Below are 18389 nucleotides of genomic sequence, written 5' to 3' on the forward strand. Positions count from 1 at the left end.
AGAGTGCCTGTGTTTGTGTCCCCTCCCCCATCATCGCTTGACAACCAATGTTGTACACACACACACGCACATATATATATATATTGAGGCACTCCATAAATAACGCGTTTTTTAATACCTTTTTTTATTTTTCAAAATTCAGACAAAGTTCTTTTTTAATCTAAAATATACTCTCCTTCATTTTCTGCAATGTTCTTTCATCTATCTGGTAAATTTGCAAGGCCCCTCTTCCAAAATTCCCTTGGTTGAGATGAAAGATACTCCTCTAGTACTATTCTGCCCTCATCCACTCTCCTCCGACTTTTAGTTCATGCAATTAAAAAAAAAAACTGCATTATTTATGGGATGACCTAATCTATATATTCTTTTACTCTTTTACTGGTTTCAGTCATTTGACTACGCCCATGCTGAAGCACCGGTTTAAATGGTGTTAGTCAAAGAAACTGACTCCAGGACTTACTCTTTGCAAGCCTAGTACTTATTCTATCGGTGTCTTTTGACGATACGGGGACATAAACACACCAGCATCGGTTGTCAAGCGATTGTAGGAGGAGAAACACAAACACAGACACACACACATTCGTGTATATATATATACGACAGGCTTCTTCCGGTTTCCGTCTGCCAAATCCATCTTTGGTCGGCCCAAGGCTATAGTAGAAGACACTTGACCAAGTTGCCACGCAGTGGGACTGATCATGTGGTTGGGAAGCAAGTTTCGTACCACAGAGCCACGCCAGCGCCTTCATTTATATATGAAATGTTACTGCAGACGTCACAGTGTATGCATCCATTGATTAAATAAAATAATATTCATAAAAAGACAAATACAATCCTAAATATCATAAACAAAATAGATAAACACATGAATAAAAGCAAATTGGAGACGAGAATCACAGAAGTTATAGCAAATCACGACTAACCAAAAAATATGACCACCACGTTGATCCGGAGAGCGTTATGGGCCGTATAGAAGGATGATGTGCTAAATCTTCTAGACTTGTGATGGATAATTTGGAGACTTTGACTGTAAGAATAGCAGCTAAGAAGGCTGTGTAGTATGTGGTCAACAGGATAACAAACAGCCACCAGAAGATGATCATGATTCGACCTGATATGTTCTTTGGTTCGTTGTTTTGACCTGCAAGTAGATTGTATATCTGTATATATGTGAATCATATATGTGAATCATATATGTGAATCATATATGTGAATCATATATGTGAATGCATATATATGTATATAAATTAAACATACATATAGAGATACCCACATGAAGCACATAACCACTATCACCACTAAATCACCACTCACGAACGCAGGTATAAAAATCGTTCAATCAAATCAGATTACTTCGATGTTTTTACCTTGCATGAGGGCTGTTCCAAACGTGTACCAGCAATTCTCGTAGTAGGAACAGTTTAATTCTTCACTAGCTTCAGTAGATCTGAACATGGCGCTGATCTTGTTGATTACTGTCAGGAAGATACCGACAAAAAATATGGCAGCAGGCGTTAGTATCCAAACCCACAATTGAAATGGTCGAAATATCATGTCCATGGAGACACGGTCATCTTCCAGTCTGTAGGCGATGCCAATTCCGTCTTCAGAGAAAGGATGTGTGAAGTCAATATATTCAAAACGATGGGCTGTCAGTGTAATAGGTCCGATTCCGAGATCGACTTCCTGGAGAGGAAGGAGGAGAAAAAAATTAATATAGTGCACAGCATGTAATTGTTGTCGGTGCTGTTGTTGTTATTATCATCATCATCATCATCATCATCATTATTATTATTATTATTATTATTATTATTATTATTATTATTATTTTTATTATTATTATTATTATTATTATTATCATTATTATTATTTAAGGTGGCGAATCGTTAGCACACCAGGCAAAATGCTTTGTAGCATTTCGTCTGTCTTTACGTTCTGAGTTCAAATTCCGCCGAGGTCGACTTTGCTTTTCATCATTTCGGAGTCAATAAATTAAGTACAAGTGAAACACTAGGGTCGATGTAATCGACTAGCCCCTTCCCTCAAAATTTCAGGCCTTGTGCCTTTAGTAGAAAAAAATATTATTATTGATAATTTCCAGATGTCCTTGACCTGGCAGTGCTACCAGGGGCGATACCGGTTCGAAATAAACACTACAGGCACGGATGTGCTGTCATACGGGCTTGTCTGAGGTGCACACAGAGTGAGTGACGAAACCGTTCTGTACGCTCTCGTTCAGTGTCTGGGCTGACTTGTGGGGTTATGTCGAACAGCTGTTGTCAGGTGTGGGATGGATCCGTCTGCGCAGCCGAGTCGGTAGTGACGATCGCTCTGCCGCCCTCCTTCAATCGGGCAAGCCAAAGCACTTTTCCTTTGCTTGGTGGATGTGGCGAAAGAGGTTGCGTGGTGGCCATGGTTGAAAGGCATGAGGATAGATACATTCCTCTTTGGTAGAGCTCTCATTAACTTCTTTAAGTTTCCCTTGAGAAGGAGATTGAGCGTTGAGAGGGAAGTGTTTTCCTCGAATGAGTTTATTGGAAGGTGGATAAAAGTTGGGAAGTCTGGACATTAACTACGGGATGACCTGATAAATGTAAAATATTTCTAAAATAAACTCAGGTCAGCACTTCTAGTTTGAGGGGATTATTTTCATTTATATTGGTTTCATTACGAGGCGTGTATTTTATTGTTGACCCTCCCTTTATCTATTCGAGAGGGATGAAAAGCAAACTTGACCCGGACACGAGATGGTGATGTGATCTCAGAATGCAAACTGACTTAGCTAATTACTGTAAGATATTGTTGTAAGATGTATGCGGCATACATATAACAACAGAGCGTCTATGTAGTCGTTAATTCTGCTAAAAATGCCAACCAGATCCCTTTTAAATCATACCCTTCTATCCTGAATTAAAAGGTAGAGATATTAAACTATGTTGTATTTGATACACCAAGTAAATATACTTAACAATGTTGTCTTTGATACACAAAAAAAATAAAAATTGGAAGGTATATTGGAAGGTATATATAATCACCACTGATTATAGACCAGCTTGATCAGTGCTGTTCTTGGTTTGAAAAGCAACAACAATGAAGATAACATTCTAAGGAACTTACATTGCGGTATGCCATTCCTATAACTCCAGTCCAGTTATGCGTTGCATTATCATAAACACCGAACATCTTGTCTTCAGGTTCTTGCAGTACATAACTGAAAGAACATGAACAAGGGAGATAAATAAGTGATCAATATATCTGTAAAATTGTAAAGGCGAAGAAACAGATCTATTTGTTTTTTATTGATAATTCTTGTATAAAATTATAATAGTTTTTTAATTATAACATTTTTGTTAATTAATAATTCTCAGGTTGAGTGAACGGTTATAAACTTCGACCACAAAGTTGGGTGTGTTCCGCAAAATGAAAATATTTTTCACCACAGAAGTTCTACACTGATCATGTTTTGCTTGTCTAGAGTAAAACTGTAGCAGAGCTACATATTACAAAGTAATATGTGAATCGACCTGCATAGTAGACGAATATATCGATGAGGCGTTTAGCCTTGCTTTGATACAGTAGCCTCGTTCTGATACACTGGCCTCGTTCTGAGCTACACTGTAAAAAATCACAGTTCCTGCCAGGTTTCGGCCAGAGGTACATGTCTTCTCTGCAGATCCACGCGCAATATCCCACTGCGACTCACATGTCTATTCACCTCGACACAAGATATATGGTTCGTAAACAAAGATCTCACACACACATTCTCAAAATGACTGTTCTCAGAATAAACAATATATTTATACACAAAAATGTCTTATGGTGATTCATACTGAGCGTTTTTTCCATTTAATAACACGCACTTGAACAGCCAGGAGAATTATTCAACCACATGAACAGACCCTATCTCCAACCAATAGCTAAAGACAGGTTAAGTCAAAATTGATGGCATGAAACTGCGTAAGCTAAGTTCCCGATTCAGAATGATCCTTTTACTTGTTTCAGTCATTTGACTGCGGCCATGCTAGAGCACCGCCTCGAGGGGTTTTCCTTGACCAAATCGACCCAGGGCTTATGTTTTAAACCTAGTGGTTATTCTATCGGTCTTATTTGATGAGCCACTAAGTTACGGAGACATAAACACATCAACACCGGTTGTCAAGCGGTGATGGAGGAACAAACACAAACACAAAGATACACACACACACACACACACACACACACACACACACACACACACACACACACACACACAAACACACACGCACGCACATATACACACACATATATATATTCGGCTGGCTTCTTTCAGTTTCCGTCACCAAATCCACTCACAAGGCTTTGGCCAACCCGATGCTATAGTAGAAGACATTTGCCTAAGGTGCCACACAGTGGGACTGAACCCGAAACCATGTGGTTGGGAAACATGCTTCTTACCACAAAGCCACGCCTGCGCCAAATGTCTAAGTTTTTTCTATCAAAGCATTTATTTATATAATTCACTCGACGCATTTCATTTTCTTTTACTCTGATTTGGTATCTTATTTAATGAGCTATGTAACCCATTGGGTGAGTGTTTAGAATCAATTAAAGTATTCAATTAATGTATGTAAAGGCTTTTCTCTGCTCCCTATCATCATTTCTACTATGCATATTTTGATAATATTTTCTCGCAGAGACTCCATGTGTTTGGAGAAGAGACACCATAGGTTTGAAAAAAAAAATGACCTCAGTACGATTTGAAACCAAAATCCAAAGAGACGTAACCAAATAGCAATTGTCATATTATCCACTACTCTGCTGATTCTACCAACACACTTTTCTTTTTTCTCAGAATATCATAGCAATAATTTCTAATATAAGCACAAGGTCACAAATTTAGTGGGAGGAGGAGTTTAACTGATTACATCTGTCTCATGTTTCACTGGTCCTCTATTTCAGAAACCACGAGAGGATGAAAAGTAAAGGTGACTCTGATGGGATTTAAACTTAAAACATAATAGCAAGAATACTGGAAAACATTTTATACAATGCTCTAATGATTACATAAATCTACCATCATTTCTGGCGATAATAATCATACCTACGTGAGGTTCATGGCCATTTACTACAAGTGGGTAAGGAAGGGGTAAAGTTGATAATATCAAGCATAGTACCAGACTGAACCAGTGTTTTATTGGAATTGCAGTCCTTGTATTTAGAACTAAACTTTCTGTTTATGTGCTTTCTAATGTGTTTTCTTTATGAAGACAGTAGCATATAATTTGTAGTTAATATGGTTGCTGTGTGCATATATGTACGAGAGTGGTACTTTTGCTTCGATTGTTCGGTTATTCCTCATTTTTAATACCTTGTTTTCGCTCTACAAGTTACTCTGAAAAAGGACAATATCCGAAACGTCTTGATTACTTTCCATTTGTCTAAGCCACAAACAATCTCGGTCGTTAACTTATCTCGTTTTGTTGCAGATGGCTATTGTTTTGTTTTGTTTTTTTTCGCCATTAATATACATACATACATACAGACAGACAGACAGCCAGACAGCCAGACAGCCAGACAGCCAGACAGCCAGACAGCCAGACAAACAAACAAGCATACACATAAACACATACATAGATTGTATAAGTGAAGTAACCGACTTACTTGAAGTTCATGGTACTACTCATTTCATTGAGTATATCGATACAAAATCCTTCCCATCCGGTACCGTTTACTCTAGTAATGTATGGAGCCAGCTGAAACATAAGCATATATATATATATATCCAGGGGTTGGACAAAATAATGGAAACACCTAGCATCATAATTTGAAATATCTATAAAACCGTCAAAAGCTTGTTATTATTTTTGTTTTTTGATTTATTATTAGTGCTGCTCAATATGTTTTGCTTAAAATTGATGTTTCTTTTCAGATATCATCAGAAAAAAGGTAGTTAAAATTCATTAAAATGACAGATCTGTCGGACTTTCGAAGAGGTCAAATTGTTGGTGCTCTTATGGAAGGCGCGAGCGTAACGAAAACAGCCGAAATGTTTGGTGTATCAAGAAGTACTGTTTTGAAAGTAATTACAGACTTTGAGAAAGAGGAGGAAACCTCTTCTTCGAAACAAAACTCCGGAAGAAAAGCAAAACATTCAGATAGAGACCGTCGGACTCATACGCGAATTGTTAGAAAGGATCACAAAAGTACAGCTCCCAAAATTACTGCAGAGCTTAAATACCACCTCAAGGACCCAGTTTCCACAAAAACTGTTCGCTGCGAGCTGCATGAAACCGGATTTCACGGGAGAGCTGCATTGAGAAAACCACTATTTTCAAAAACAAACGTCGCAGAGTGTTTAGAGTAGAGTAAAAACCTACAGAATTGGTCTCTAGAGCAGTGGACGAATGTTATTTTCTCGGACGAGTCATCCTTTATCGATCCTTGAGGAATAAAACACAAGATTGATCCCGGAAGAATTTAAACTCAGAACATGAAGACAGACGAAATGTCGTTAAGAATTTCGCTAACGATTCTGCCAGCTCTCCGCCTTCATGAAATGAAATTTTGATTTCAAATTCTGGCACAAAGTCAACAGTTTCATAGGGAGGTGGGCAGCCAATTAGATCGACTTCAGAGTTCAACTGGTTCTTATTTTATCGATCCCCGAATATATGAAAGGCAAAGCTGACCTCGGCGAAGTATGGACGCAGAATGTAAAGACTGACGAAATGCCGCCATGAAACGAAATAGTAAAAACGTAAATATATATAACTCGTAAGATGCAGGCATTGCGGTGTGGTTAGGAAGCTAGCTTTGCAATTACGTACTTTCGGTGGCTTGGGCGTCCCGTTCAAGTGGGGAATAAATAAGCCACGGAAATTGGAGAAACAGCCCCTTATGAGTCGGTATGAGAAGGGAAACTTTATTTTATTTACTTATACACACATACTCAAACGTGTGTGTGTGCATCTTTACACACAGTTTGACAATCATTATGTCGCCATAACTTAGCAGTCGACATCAGAGTCAAATAGAATGGGTTTGATGCGTTTAAACAAACATCTGTACTGTGGTCGATTTCTTCGCCTGTCAAGACGGTGCCCCAGCACAGCAGCAGACAAATGACTGAAACAAAGAAACGGTAGATGGCAAAAGAAAAAGAAAAACTACAATGACGATTCAGGAGTACTTACTACGATGGTTCCAACCTTTAGGGTTACGTTACCCAATCCAGGTAAAGCGTTGGGAAAGACATCCCTCGCGTCTATAGGCGTCACTGTGAAAACTAGACCAATGTCAAAACACCACTCTCCTATTCGCTTGTAAGTGGCCTCTTCTTCGTATCCATCTACACGGAATATATCGTATTTTCTATCGATAACCTCTTCTGGATCAACCATAAACATGTTGTCGTTGCTTTCCTAAACAGAGAAAGAAGTAAGAATCGGTACAGCGACGGTGTGGTATTAGGGTGGTAATTAATCTATTCTATTCAATTTATATGTGTATTGTGGAAGCTAAGCGTTCGTAATGTTTAACAGAACAAAAGTCAGTGCACAAAGTGTGTAACTTGAACGAATACAAGGTTGTAACAACTTGAACAAACCTATCAAGTATATTGTTTTTAATAATTACTCATTTCTTAACTTTTGACTACTTATGGGGCCTAAATACTCATAGATATAGTCGTACATACAGTGACTTATGATACTTTTTGGCTCTGGTAGGGTTGTCTTTTTTTTTATAAATAGATTCATTTTCTCTTTTTCGAAGGCATAGGTATGAACGTAATTGAGTTTTTTTTTGATTAAATGTAAACTTTAATTTCATAAAAATGCAACAACTTCAGGTTTGATTTCATTACATATTTTGAGTACTTGTTATCTCTCACACTCACAGTTTGACGAATTCTTTGAATTGAATAATTTGGTTAAAAGAAATTATGAAATTGTTCTGAAACACGTTACTTGTCGATATATATATATATATATATATATATATATATATATATATATATATATATATATTTATTTGCAGAAAATAAATAGATATGGATTTTCTGATAATTCATCCATTTTAATAATTAATTATTTATTCTTATAAACATCTAATTATTAAAGAGGAAAAATTATCAGAAAAACAATTTCCATCGATTCTTTTCAAATATATAATGCTGTACTAAGGATTTTCTATTTCTAACTCTACTATATATATCTATCTATCTATCTATCTATCTATCTATCTATCTATCTATCTATCTATATATATATATATATATATATATATATATATATATATATATATATATATATATATATATACACACATGTATACATTGGAAGATAATTATGTCTATCTGTCGACACGCCATCGTTAATGTAGTAAACTAGAGTCTCTCTCATTAGAAACCTGCAATATATAATGTTATATGAAAACATACGAGCAAATGAACAAATGGTTATAAAAAAGAAGACAAAATAGAATCAATAAAAATGTTACGTCAAACTCCATCTCTGCGATTGGGAAGAACAGCTCCGCTTGCCATATTTCAGATGGTTGAGGTGTTGTCTCACTCATATTCAGACAATATGTAAAGTAACGGGATACAGTTTGCAGCAGATAATTGTCGGTAATCTGAAGGAGAGATATAACTTCGGATAAATGCATAAACACACACACACACACACACACACACACACACACACACACACACACACACACACAAACACACACACACAAACACACACAGTTGTAATAAGAAACTCTCAATAGAGCTGAATAGCAGATGGTCTTTAGATGAGAAGAAACCCCACTCCGGCTGCACATGGCTCAGTGGTTAGAGCGTCGAGCTCACAGTTATAAGGTAGTGAGTTCGATTTCCGAACTGGGCTGAGCGTTGTGTTCTTCAGCAAAACATTTTATTTCATGTTGTCCCAGTTCACTCAGCTACAGAAATTAGTTGCGACGTCACTGGTGCCCAGCTGTATCGGCCCCTTTATACCAGGGGAGGCTGGTATAAATGGGCAACTGCTTGTTGTCCATAAACGACCTTTCCCAGACTTGTGTGCCTTCGAGGGAAACTTCCTAAGTGCAATCGCATGGTCATTCATGACCGAAGCGCGTCATTGCACTTGTATAAAATTAATGTGGACCGCAATGGAAGCACACTGTTGGCGATTCCCATTAGGATAAACCTGTGCAGTTCAATCTTCCAGCTTCGGTCATGGTGCAGTTATCTACCCTGTCAGTATGTATAAATGTGCTTTTACGCAGCTATAAGCGGTTTAAGTTTCATTTCTAGAAATATATGTGCTTATATCATACTCAGTCGCAATTAGTGAGTGCATTTGTTCATGTATATGTGTGTCTGTCTGTGCGAGCGTGCGTGTGTATGTGTATATGTGTGTATGTGTGTGTATGTATGTTTGTATATAGAAATCCATCTACATTCAAACATATATATATATATATATATATATATATATATATACATCATATATATATATATATATATATATATATATATATATATATATATATATATATATATATATTATAAGGTTTTTAACTTTTAAATTTTCATATTCAAAAGAGACAGAGACTTCAAACTCGATATATCGATTTATTCACCACTCTATGTTAATATTTCTGTGCCAAACTTATCCAGTGACTGGTCCATTGGATTTAGACATTTGGCACTTCTTCAGGGGTGGTTACCATCGGAACAAAACACGAAAAAACACATACATAACGATCATTAAATTCTCAAAATCCCGTTAGATTTATCTTTCTGTTATTGTAGGGGAGATAACTCCTTAAGTTTCTATTTTTATTGCTCTCCTGTGAATTTCCACTAGATTAATTAATTTGTTTATTTCTTTTTACTATACTCTATTACTTTATTGATCAATTTATCCTTAGAGAAGAGTATGTGGTATAGTTCCACCGTACAGAGCGAACAATACTTTCTTCCTCTCTCATATGGCATTGATCTAGCTATTATAGACCATTCTAATGAATACTGTTTATTACTTTCCTTAAGATCCCAGATGTATTTGCTAAGACTAGTGCTAGCCATTTTCTTCCTATCTCTAAAGCATGAGAAATGGTTAGAAATTCTACGGCATACCTGTCCTGAAGTGCACCCCAAGTATGTCATGGCACCTGTTTGAGTCTTTACTTTGCATTGATATATTATATTTTTGACTTTCGCATTAGGTCCTTCAAATTTTATTCTCCTAGGGTTTACCTCCTTTACTGTGATTATGTCTTTACTCGTATTATTAATAAATGAACCTCCATTATTATTATTATTATTATTATTATTATTATTATTATTATTATTATTATTATCATTATTATTATTATTACCATCATTGTTATCATTCTCATTATTATTATTATTATTATTATTATTATTATTATTATTATTATTATTATTATTATTATTATTACTGCTATTTATATTATTGTTCAAATTCTCATTCCTACCTGTTTCTCTAGACTTAAGTATTTTAAGGTTATGTGCTGCTATTATCTGTGCTATGTTCCTAGTATTTGAAAATCCAAATCTGATTATATGTGTGTTTATAATCTTACCATAGTGTGAGCTCCTTGAGAAGTGTCTACCTATCACTTCTCTAAACTTAGCTATCAGATTACTCCTGATATTTCTCCCAAATGGGATTATGAGCCAGATTTTATTATCCTTATTATTATCCTCATAGTTATTAATATTGTTTTTAAAGAATTTTAAGTTACCTATGTTGTGTTTATGGGGGTACCTTGGTTTATTTAGTTTATTTACTTTGTGTTTATTCCTATTATTATTATTATTATTATTATTATTATTATTATTATTATTATTATTATTATTATTATTATTATTACTGTTGTCAGTTGTTTCAATTCCGTTGCTATCATTTTCAATATAGGAGACCCTTTCTTTATATCCTGCCTTATTTAGTGCTGCATTATAGAAATTAGCTTCATTATTAAATACCCTAAGGTAAGTTCTTATGCTATATTGGTAACGGTTGCTACATCCTCTGGAAAATTAATATATATATATTCCTGCACTAATCGAATTATACGTATTTGTCTAAATTATTATTTATTTCTCATTATCATGATACACATACACACACACACACACACATATATATATATATATATACGTATGTATGTATGTATGTATACACACACACACACACACACACACACACACACACACACACACACACACACACACATATATATATATATATATATATATATATATATATATATGTCTTGCAAACAACTCGCACATGCAAGTGCTACCAGTCGAGAACTCCGCATACCGGAAGCCAGCAAGTGTATGGGGTCATCAGGAGAGAATGCGCGCCGTTTCGGGGCCTACCTCGAAACGGCGCGCATTCTATATATATCTATGATGGATTCTCTTGTCGTGGACGACAAATGAGAGTTTAGTAAACGTTGATCATGCATGTTCTAGGGACACGAACGTGTCTCTTGTGGTCTGCTAAATTTATTTTATATTTTACCTCTAAAGGTGTAAACTTGTTAGCTACATTATTATTATTATTATTATTATTATTATTATTATTAGCAGTAGTAGTAGTAGTAGTAATAGTAGTAGTAGTAGTAGTAGTAGTAGTAGTAGTAGTAGTAGTAGTAGTATTAATAACTGCAATGATACTTATTTGATTTAAATATGTGTGTGTATATGTATGTATATGTATATACACACACATACATATACATATGCGCCTGTGTATTAGTATGCTATGTCAGTCAATGTGTGTCTATGTGTATGTATGTACATCTATGTTTATCTACAATCATAAAAACTTACGTCTGTCTACTTACTGATATATTAAATCCATTCTGCTCACCAGATATACCTACAGACGAAGAAATACAAGGCTTCTTTATATAGAGGATGTTTGCTCGAACATTCTGCAGTTCAAGAGTTTTTAACTCCTCAATATTCATGTCCAAGTTGCCAATTATCCAAAATGTGTTGTAACGAATTAGTTCCAAGTCTCTTGCCTATAAAATACAGGAAGAAATAATCATTCCATATCACCATGTATATATATATATATATATATATATATATATATATATATATATATATATATATATATATATATATACTTTATTTAAAAGCAGCAGAAATATAACAAAAGACTGTTACTCTGAGTTTCAAGTTCCCGTTCGGTATTTGAGTACTCTTTTTTTCACCTTGTTGCACATTTTATGTGCTTACTCCATATATATATATATATATATATATATATATATTTATATACTAGAATATAAAGATAAAGTTAATAATTTTTATCAGGTAGCCAGCATGCAATAAAAATTTATAGGTAATTTATACTTTAAATTAATAATTATGTGTGTGCGTGTGTGTGTGTGTATGTGTGTGTGTATGTGCGTGTGTGTGTGTGTGTGTGTGTGTCTGTCTGTCTTTCTGTCTGTCTGTCTGTCTGTCTGTGCAATGATGTATTATATTCAAGCATTGTGGAGTTGGAGACAAGTCTTTTTTTTTTCGTATCTATATATGCATATATATATACTAGCAGAGGCACCCAGCGTTGCCCGGGAATGAAATTGTTCCTTACATATTGGAAGAAAAAGGCAAAATATATTGTAGAGTAGTTTGCTATTCTAAATTCGATTTTTTCTTCAATTGGGATACGTTTTATTCTTCAATAGGGAAATCAATTCTGAATTCATAATACAATGTAAAGCTCCTATGGGATTTTATGATTCAGTGCGACCATGAGATAGAGAATAGGAAACCAGACATAGTGTTAATAGAGAAAGAAAGCAAACTATGTTGGATCATAGATATAGCATGCCCAGCTGACAACAAGGTATGCGATATGGAAGAAAGAAAAGTCGATAGTTATGACAGGTTAGCTTGAGAGCTTAAGCAGCTGTGGTCGCTGAAAAAGGTAATAGTAGTACCAATAATTGTCGGAGCCCTGGAACACTGAGTAAAAGTCTTGAGAAGTACGTGTGTGCGGGTGCGTGCGTATATAGATATATGCGTGCGTATATGGAGATATGTGCGCGCGTATATAGATATATGCGTGCATGCGATAATATACGCAGTTTTAGACGCGTTTTGACCTTGTCACTACACAGTAATTTCCCTTTGTTTTTAACGGTCATTTTTCACAGGAATTTTCAATTGGCCAGATAACTGAAGAGATGTTGGCGTGGGCTCTCACCCTGGCATCTGAAACTCGGAGTTTTAGCATGGCTACTGAATAAGTGTCACATATTTTTACAGATAAATTCCTCTATTTGCATAATATCGAGGTCGCTTTCTTTCTTTTGTTGTCCTTCCTATCAATATATATATATATATATATATATATATATATATATATATATATATATATATATATATATATATATATATATAATATCAGCACACAAAGAGCACGCACATACACACACACACTCTCCCTCTCTCACTCTCTCTCTCTCTCTCTCTCTCTCTCTCTCTCTCTCTCTTTTATATCCTAACATGCTGGAAAAGAAAATGAAGTCACAGAATGCAATATATATGTGCGCATGTGTGCATGAGCCTGTATGATATGTGTGAATGGTAACTGTGATTGAGATACATATAGAAGCATATCAGGTGTTTCAGTGGTCGGTGGCACAATTGATAAGGGTAGTCTTTGTCGATTTCATTGGAAATTCCAGTTTGCAACAGTATATCCCCTGGAGAGACGATTACTTCATTAATCTTGGTGTTAAAACACCTGAAAGTCATAGACTGGCGAGAGGGGTTGCTCATAATTCGATCTAGGAGTGATGGATATTTCGCCATTGTTGTGGCTTATCAGCATCACATACTAAATCGAACCGGATAAACTGAATTGCCAGTCTATGACTATATATGAATAGTGTAAAAATTGCTGGTATGCCACGATGACGCATATGTAAAATTAAATTCAATAATGAATTAAAAGCAGCGTTCTTCTGAATTGGATCGGAGGAGAGTTTTCTCACCTGTCTATGACTTTTAAGGTGTGTTAACACCCAATGTAATGAGGGAGTCATCCACCTCCAAGTGCTATTCTCAGCGATCCGGTTAACAAATAAAACACATGTATTGAATATGTGTGGTCGATAACGTTTAAATATAAATAAGACATTGACATATTTTAAAAAGAATAAGACATTAACATATTTTAAAAAGAATAAGACATTAACATATTTAAAAAAAGTGATACCTACACAGTTTAGTATTTCCATTGACCCTTGACCATAGGTCAACAGTAGAAAGTAAGTTCGTTTAATGGATTTCTTTGACCATTCCAGTACACTTTTATAGCTGGCATTGGTATAGTTCACTTGGTAAGCCATAAATCTAATATTTTGTTCAGAAAGACTCTGTAAGATGACACTAGCTTGATTGATGTCTGCGTAGAAGACAGTGTAGAAATGAAACAGAAATAGAACATTATTATTATTATTATTATTATTATTATTGTTGTTGCTGTTGTTGTTGTTGTTGTTTGTCAAAAGCTGGACTTCCTGATATAATGATACAATGTAAAATTTCAGTTTCGCACAGGAGGTCAACTGAACCTGAAAGGGCAAAGTCTGAGGTGAAAGAAAAAAAAACAAAAAAAAAAACAAGGAAGGGATTCTAAATTACCTGACTTTCTGTTTGCTGATGATCGCGCTTTCATTTCTCGTACGTTTGAGGCAATGCAGGAAAAGGTTGACAGACTTGCTGCGGCAGCTCATGCATTTAGACTGACTACCAGTATCAAGAAGTCTAAAGTTTTATTCCAACCAAGACCTGGGGCAGGAAATGCTCAAAATTCAAACGTGATGATCGATAAGCCACTTGGATGGGTCAGGTCATTTAAATATCTTGGAAGTACAGTAGACTTTAAGGGTAGAAGATGACGAAATCGATGTTTGAATATCTGAGGCTACAAATGCTTTTGGAAAAATTTCCCATCGTTTGTGGAATGAATATGGTGTCAGTCAGTAACCTAAAATAACTGTATATAAATCTTGTATTTTGAGAACACTATTATATGGGGAAGAAGCATGGACTCCCTACTGAAGACATGTCAAAAAAAAAACACTTGAAACCTCTCACATGCACAGAGTGTGCAATGTCTATAGTATAAATGGCAAGAAAAGATATCAAATGTCAAACTCTTAGAAAAATGTGATATCTCCAGCATCCAAAGCATGCTGCCGAGAATTCAGTGTTGATGGGTAGATTGTTCGAATGAGCACTAGAAGAATTATATGCTGCGACCAACAGACACATTTGCCCAATCTCAGGCAAAATCAAAATCATCAATGTCCCCGTTGTGACGTCATAGCGAAATCCATACCTGGACTGAAACTGCATTCACGCATCCATCGCAAATAGATGCAGCTTCTTTTGTTCTTTTCTTTTCTATCAAAAAGTTGTTTTCTCTTTTCCCTCTTTTTTTTCTATTACTCTCTTTAACTTTAAATCCTCTCCTTCAAACACTCACACGTCGAAATCGACGGGAACGACCCTCACCATCATCATCACCATAATCTTTATTATTATTATTATTATTGTTGTCGTCCTTTTTGTTGTTGTTGTTGTTTGTTATTGGTGGAATCGTTATCACGTCGGACAAAATGCTTAGTGGCATTTCATTCGTTTTTATGTTCTGAGATCAAATTCCGCCAAGGTCGACTTCGCCTTTCATCCTTTCAGAGTTGATAAAATTAGCACCAGTGGGCACTGGGGTCGATGTAATCAATTTGCCCACTCCGCATAAATTACTGACCAAAATTTGAAATCATTATTGTTGTTGTTGTTGTTTTTTATTGTTATTATTACTAGGAATCGAGACTGAATTTTAAATACACGATGGAAGTGTGTGGGTTTAAACAATGGAAGTGAGGTAAAAGTTTCGTAAACCATAACAGGCATTTTCAGTTGTCATCCAGGTAATGATTGTCGTTTTTGCCGGATCAATTACAATCAATCATACAGACACTACTTAGAAGAAGTCCTCGCTAGATCAGTGCGTAGAGATTGAGCGGAGTATCTAAGATTTAAATAAAATATCTACACCAGTGGTTCACAACGAGGTTCCATATGCCCCCTAAGGGTCCATATAAGATTTTTTGGGGTCCTCATAACAAAATAGTAGAGCGGGGATCCACACTATTATTTTAAGGACCCCTCCAAACATTTTGCTTTAAATGTATGTATTGGTTTTTATTGCAAGAAACAACCAGGTTTCTTTCTCTATCATTTTACATAGGCACAGGAGTGGCTGTGTGGTAAGTAGCTTGCTTACCAACCACATGGTTCTGGGTTCATTCCCTTTGCGTGGCACCTTGGGCAAGTGTCTTCTACTATAGCCGCGGGCCGACCAAAGCCTTGTGAATGGATTTGGTAGACGGAAACTGAAAGAAGCCCGTCGTATATATGTATGTATATATGTTTGTGTGTCTGTATTTGTCCCCAACATCACTTGACAAACGATGCTGGTGTGTCAACTTCCCCGTAACCTAGCGGTTCGGCAAAAGAAAACCATAGAATAAGTACTAGGCTTCCAAAGAATAAGTCCTGGGGTCGATTTGCTCGACTAAAGGCAGTGCTCCAGCATGGCCGCAGTTAAATGACTGAAACAAGTAAAAGGGAGTAAAGAGTATATATATATGGCCGTGTGGTTAAGGTGCTTGCTACTAAATTCTCTCACAAGTCAGGGCTACAGTAAAAGCACTTGCCCAAGGTGACGCGCTGTAAGAAACTACGCGATTGCCTAGCGCACATCTTCACCACACATCCTTGACTGCTCAGATGAATAGAGAACTAAAAGTATACAGATTTATAATTGCACAATGATTTCCTTTCAGTTATATGCTCATATATTACTTTTTTGTTGTTTCCATCTGACATTTGTCTGTTTAAACTTTTTTTGCTTTTTTTATTATCACGGTTAGAAAATATCAAAGCGATAATGGCGTAAAAGCACTGAATGAACGTATGATGCATATGTGATTATATAATAATGATAACAAGCGTTGGCATTTTTTTTAATTTTTGTTTTTGTGTGTAACTTTTTTTAAATAAGACAATGGTTGTTATACGTCTTTCTTTTCGTTTTTTTTTTTTCGTCGGTAGAACATTGTAAAGAAACCGATCTTACATGAACAAAACTGAAAATTAGAATCGTGTTCTTTTTGCTCAACTTACTGGAAATAATGTTATTGTGTTACTAAGCGATACATTAACTAAAGTTCTTTCGTTCAATCACTAACACTCGTAATTAATCTTGTGACTGAATAGTGACGTAATTAATAATGAATGACAACACAAAAAGAGCTTGTTTTAACAATGGCTATTAAGGAAACCGAACGTTCGCGTGTCTGTTACCTTCTTAAGTATTAGATTCAGCCGTTTCATTTATATATATTTAGTTAGAACTCGATGAGAGAATATTTGCATCAAATTGATTTCAATTCGTGCATTTAATCACAAAATCCACACTCACACTCACACACACACACAGGGTGCGATGAGTAAATTATCGCCATTTATATTTTTAATTTCATGCATGCACATAATTTGTTTTTGATTTTATCGACTACTTAGTATAGAAGGGTTAGTTGGGTACCGTTTGTGAGAAAAACAGCACTATAACGTAATTCACTCTGCCAGAAATTTGGAAACGACAAGCTGTACTGCTTGGCATTCGTGCCGGAAGTTCCAATTCGAACATTTCAGAGTGTGTGGGTGTCAATCTGAGGACAGTGCAGGGGATTCGGAAAGAGCTAGATGAGTCTAATGGTGATTACGAAGGTGCAGCAGCTCGGATAACTCACTCTGATCGTTCTGATAAGAACAGAACTCACTCCTAAATTTGTTGGTAAGGTTCAGGCCATGACTGACAACGATCCCTCCAAGTCAGTCAGGGATATGGAAGTGTCTGAGTTTCTAATCAGGCAAGTGGTGCATGAAGACATTCGATATTCCTTTTACAAGATGAGAAAGGGCCAATTTTTATCCCAAGCCATTCACGACAAGAAGAAAGACCGCGCTACGAAGCTTTTGAACAAATTCAAGCATCCCCTCCAACCCAACATGCTTTGGTCTTTCTCAGACGAGAAAAATTTCTGCCAGAATCAGACCCAGATGGTGAACACACACAACAACCGTTGGCTTGCCGTGTCCCTAAAACATGTACCGTGATTGATAAAATTCAAGCATCCAGTCAACATCATGGTGTTTGGAGTTATCACTAGTGATGGGGACGTTATGCCTCCATTCATCTTCGTACACTGCCTCAGACTCAACACGGAAGCCTATATCGAGTGCCTGGATGAAGTAGTGCTGCCCTGGATCAAGGGGCCAGCTG

General features: G+C 36.0%; 1 protein-coding gene across 2 annotated transcripts in view; it reads right to left on the reverse strand.

The window, feature by feature from the left end:
- LOC128250679 (glutamate receptor ionotropic, kainate 2-like) overlaps positions 1-18389 on the reverse strand; it is a 47867-nt gene that overhangs the window by 4216 nt on the left and 25262 nt on the right. For both annotated transcript variants that reach the window (XM_089341822.1, XM_089341821.1), the window contains exons 5-12: positions 14251-14435; positions 11851-12033; positions 8479-8613; positions 7173-7400; positions 5641-5732; positions 3118-3211; positions 1368-1686; positions 924-1141 (exon numbers count right to left, since the gene is read on the reverse strand). In XM_089341822.1, coding sequence (XP_089197948.1) covers positions 924-1141; positions 1368-1686; positions 3118-3211; positions 5641-5732; positions 7173-7400; positions 8479-8613; positions 11851-12033; positions 14251-14435 — 1454 coding nt within the window. The remainder of the gene's footprint in view (positions 1-923; positions 1142-1367; positions 1687-3117; positions 3212-5640; positions 5733-7172; positions 7401-8478; positions 8614-11850; positions 12034-14250; positions 14436-18389) is intronic.

This window comes from Octopus bimaculoides, chromosome 25 (genome assembly GCF_046866305.1).
Source record: "Octopus bimaculoides isolate indiv1 chromosome 25, ASM4686630v1, whole genome shotgun sequence".
NCBI lineage: Eukaryota > Metazoa > Mollusca > Cephalopoda > Octopoda > Octopodidae > Octopus > Octopus bimaculoides.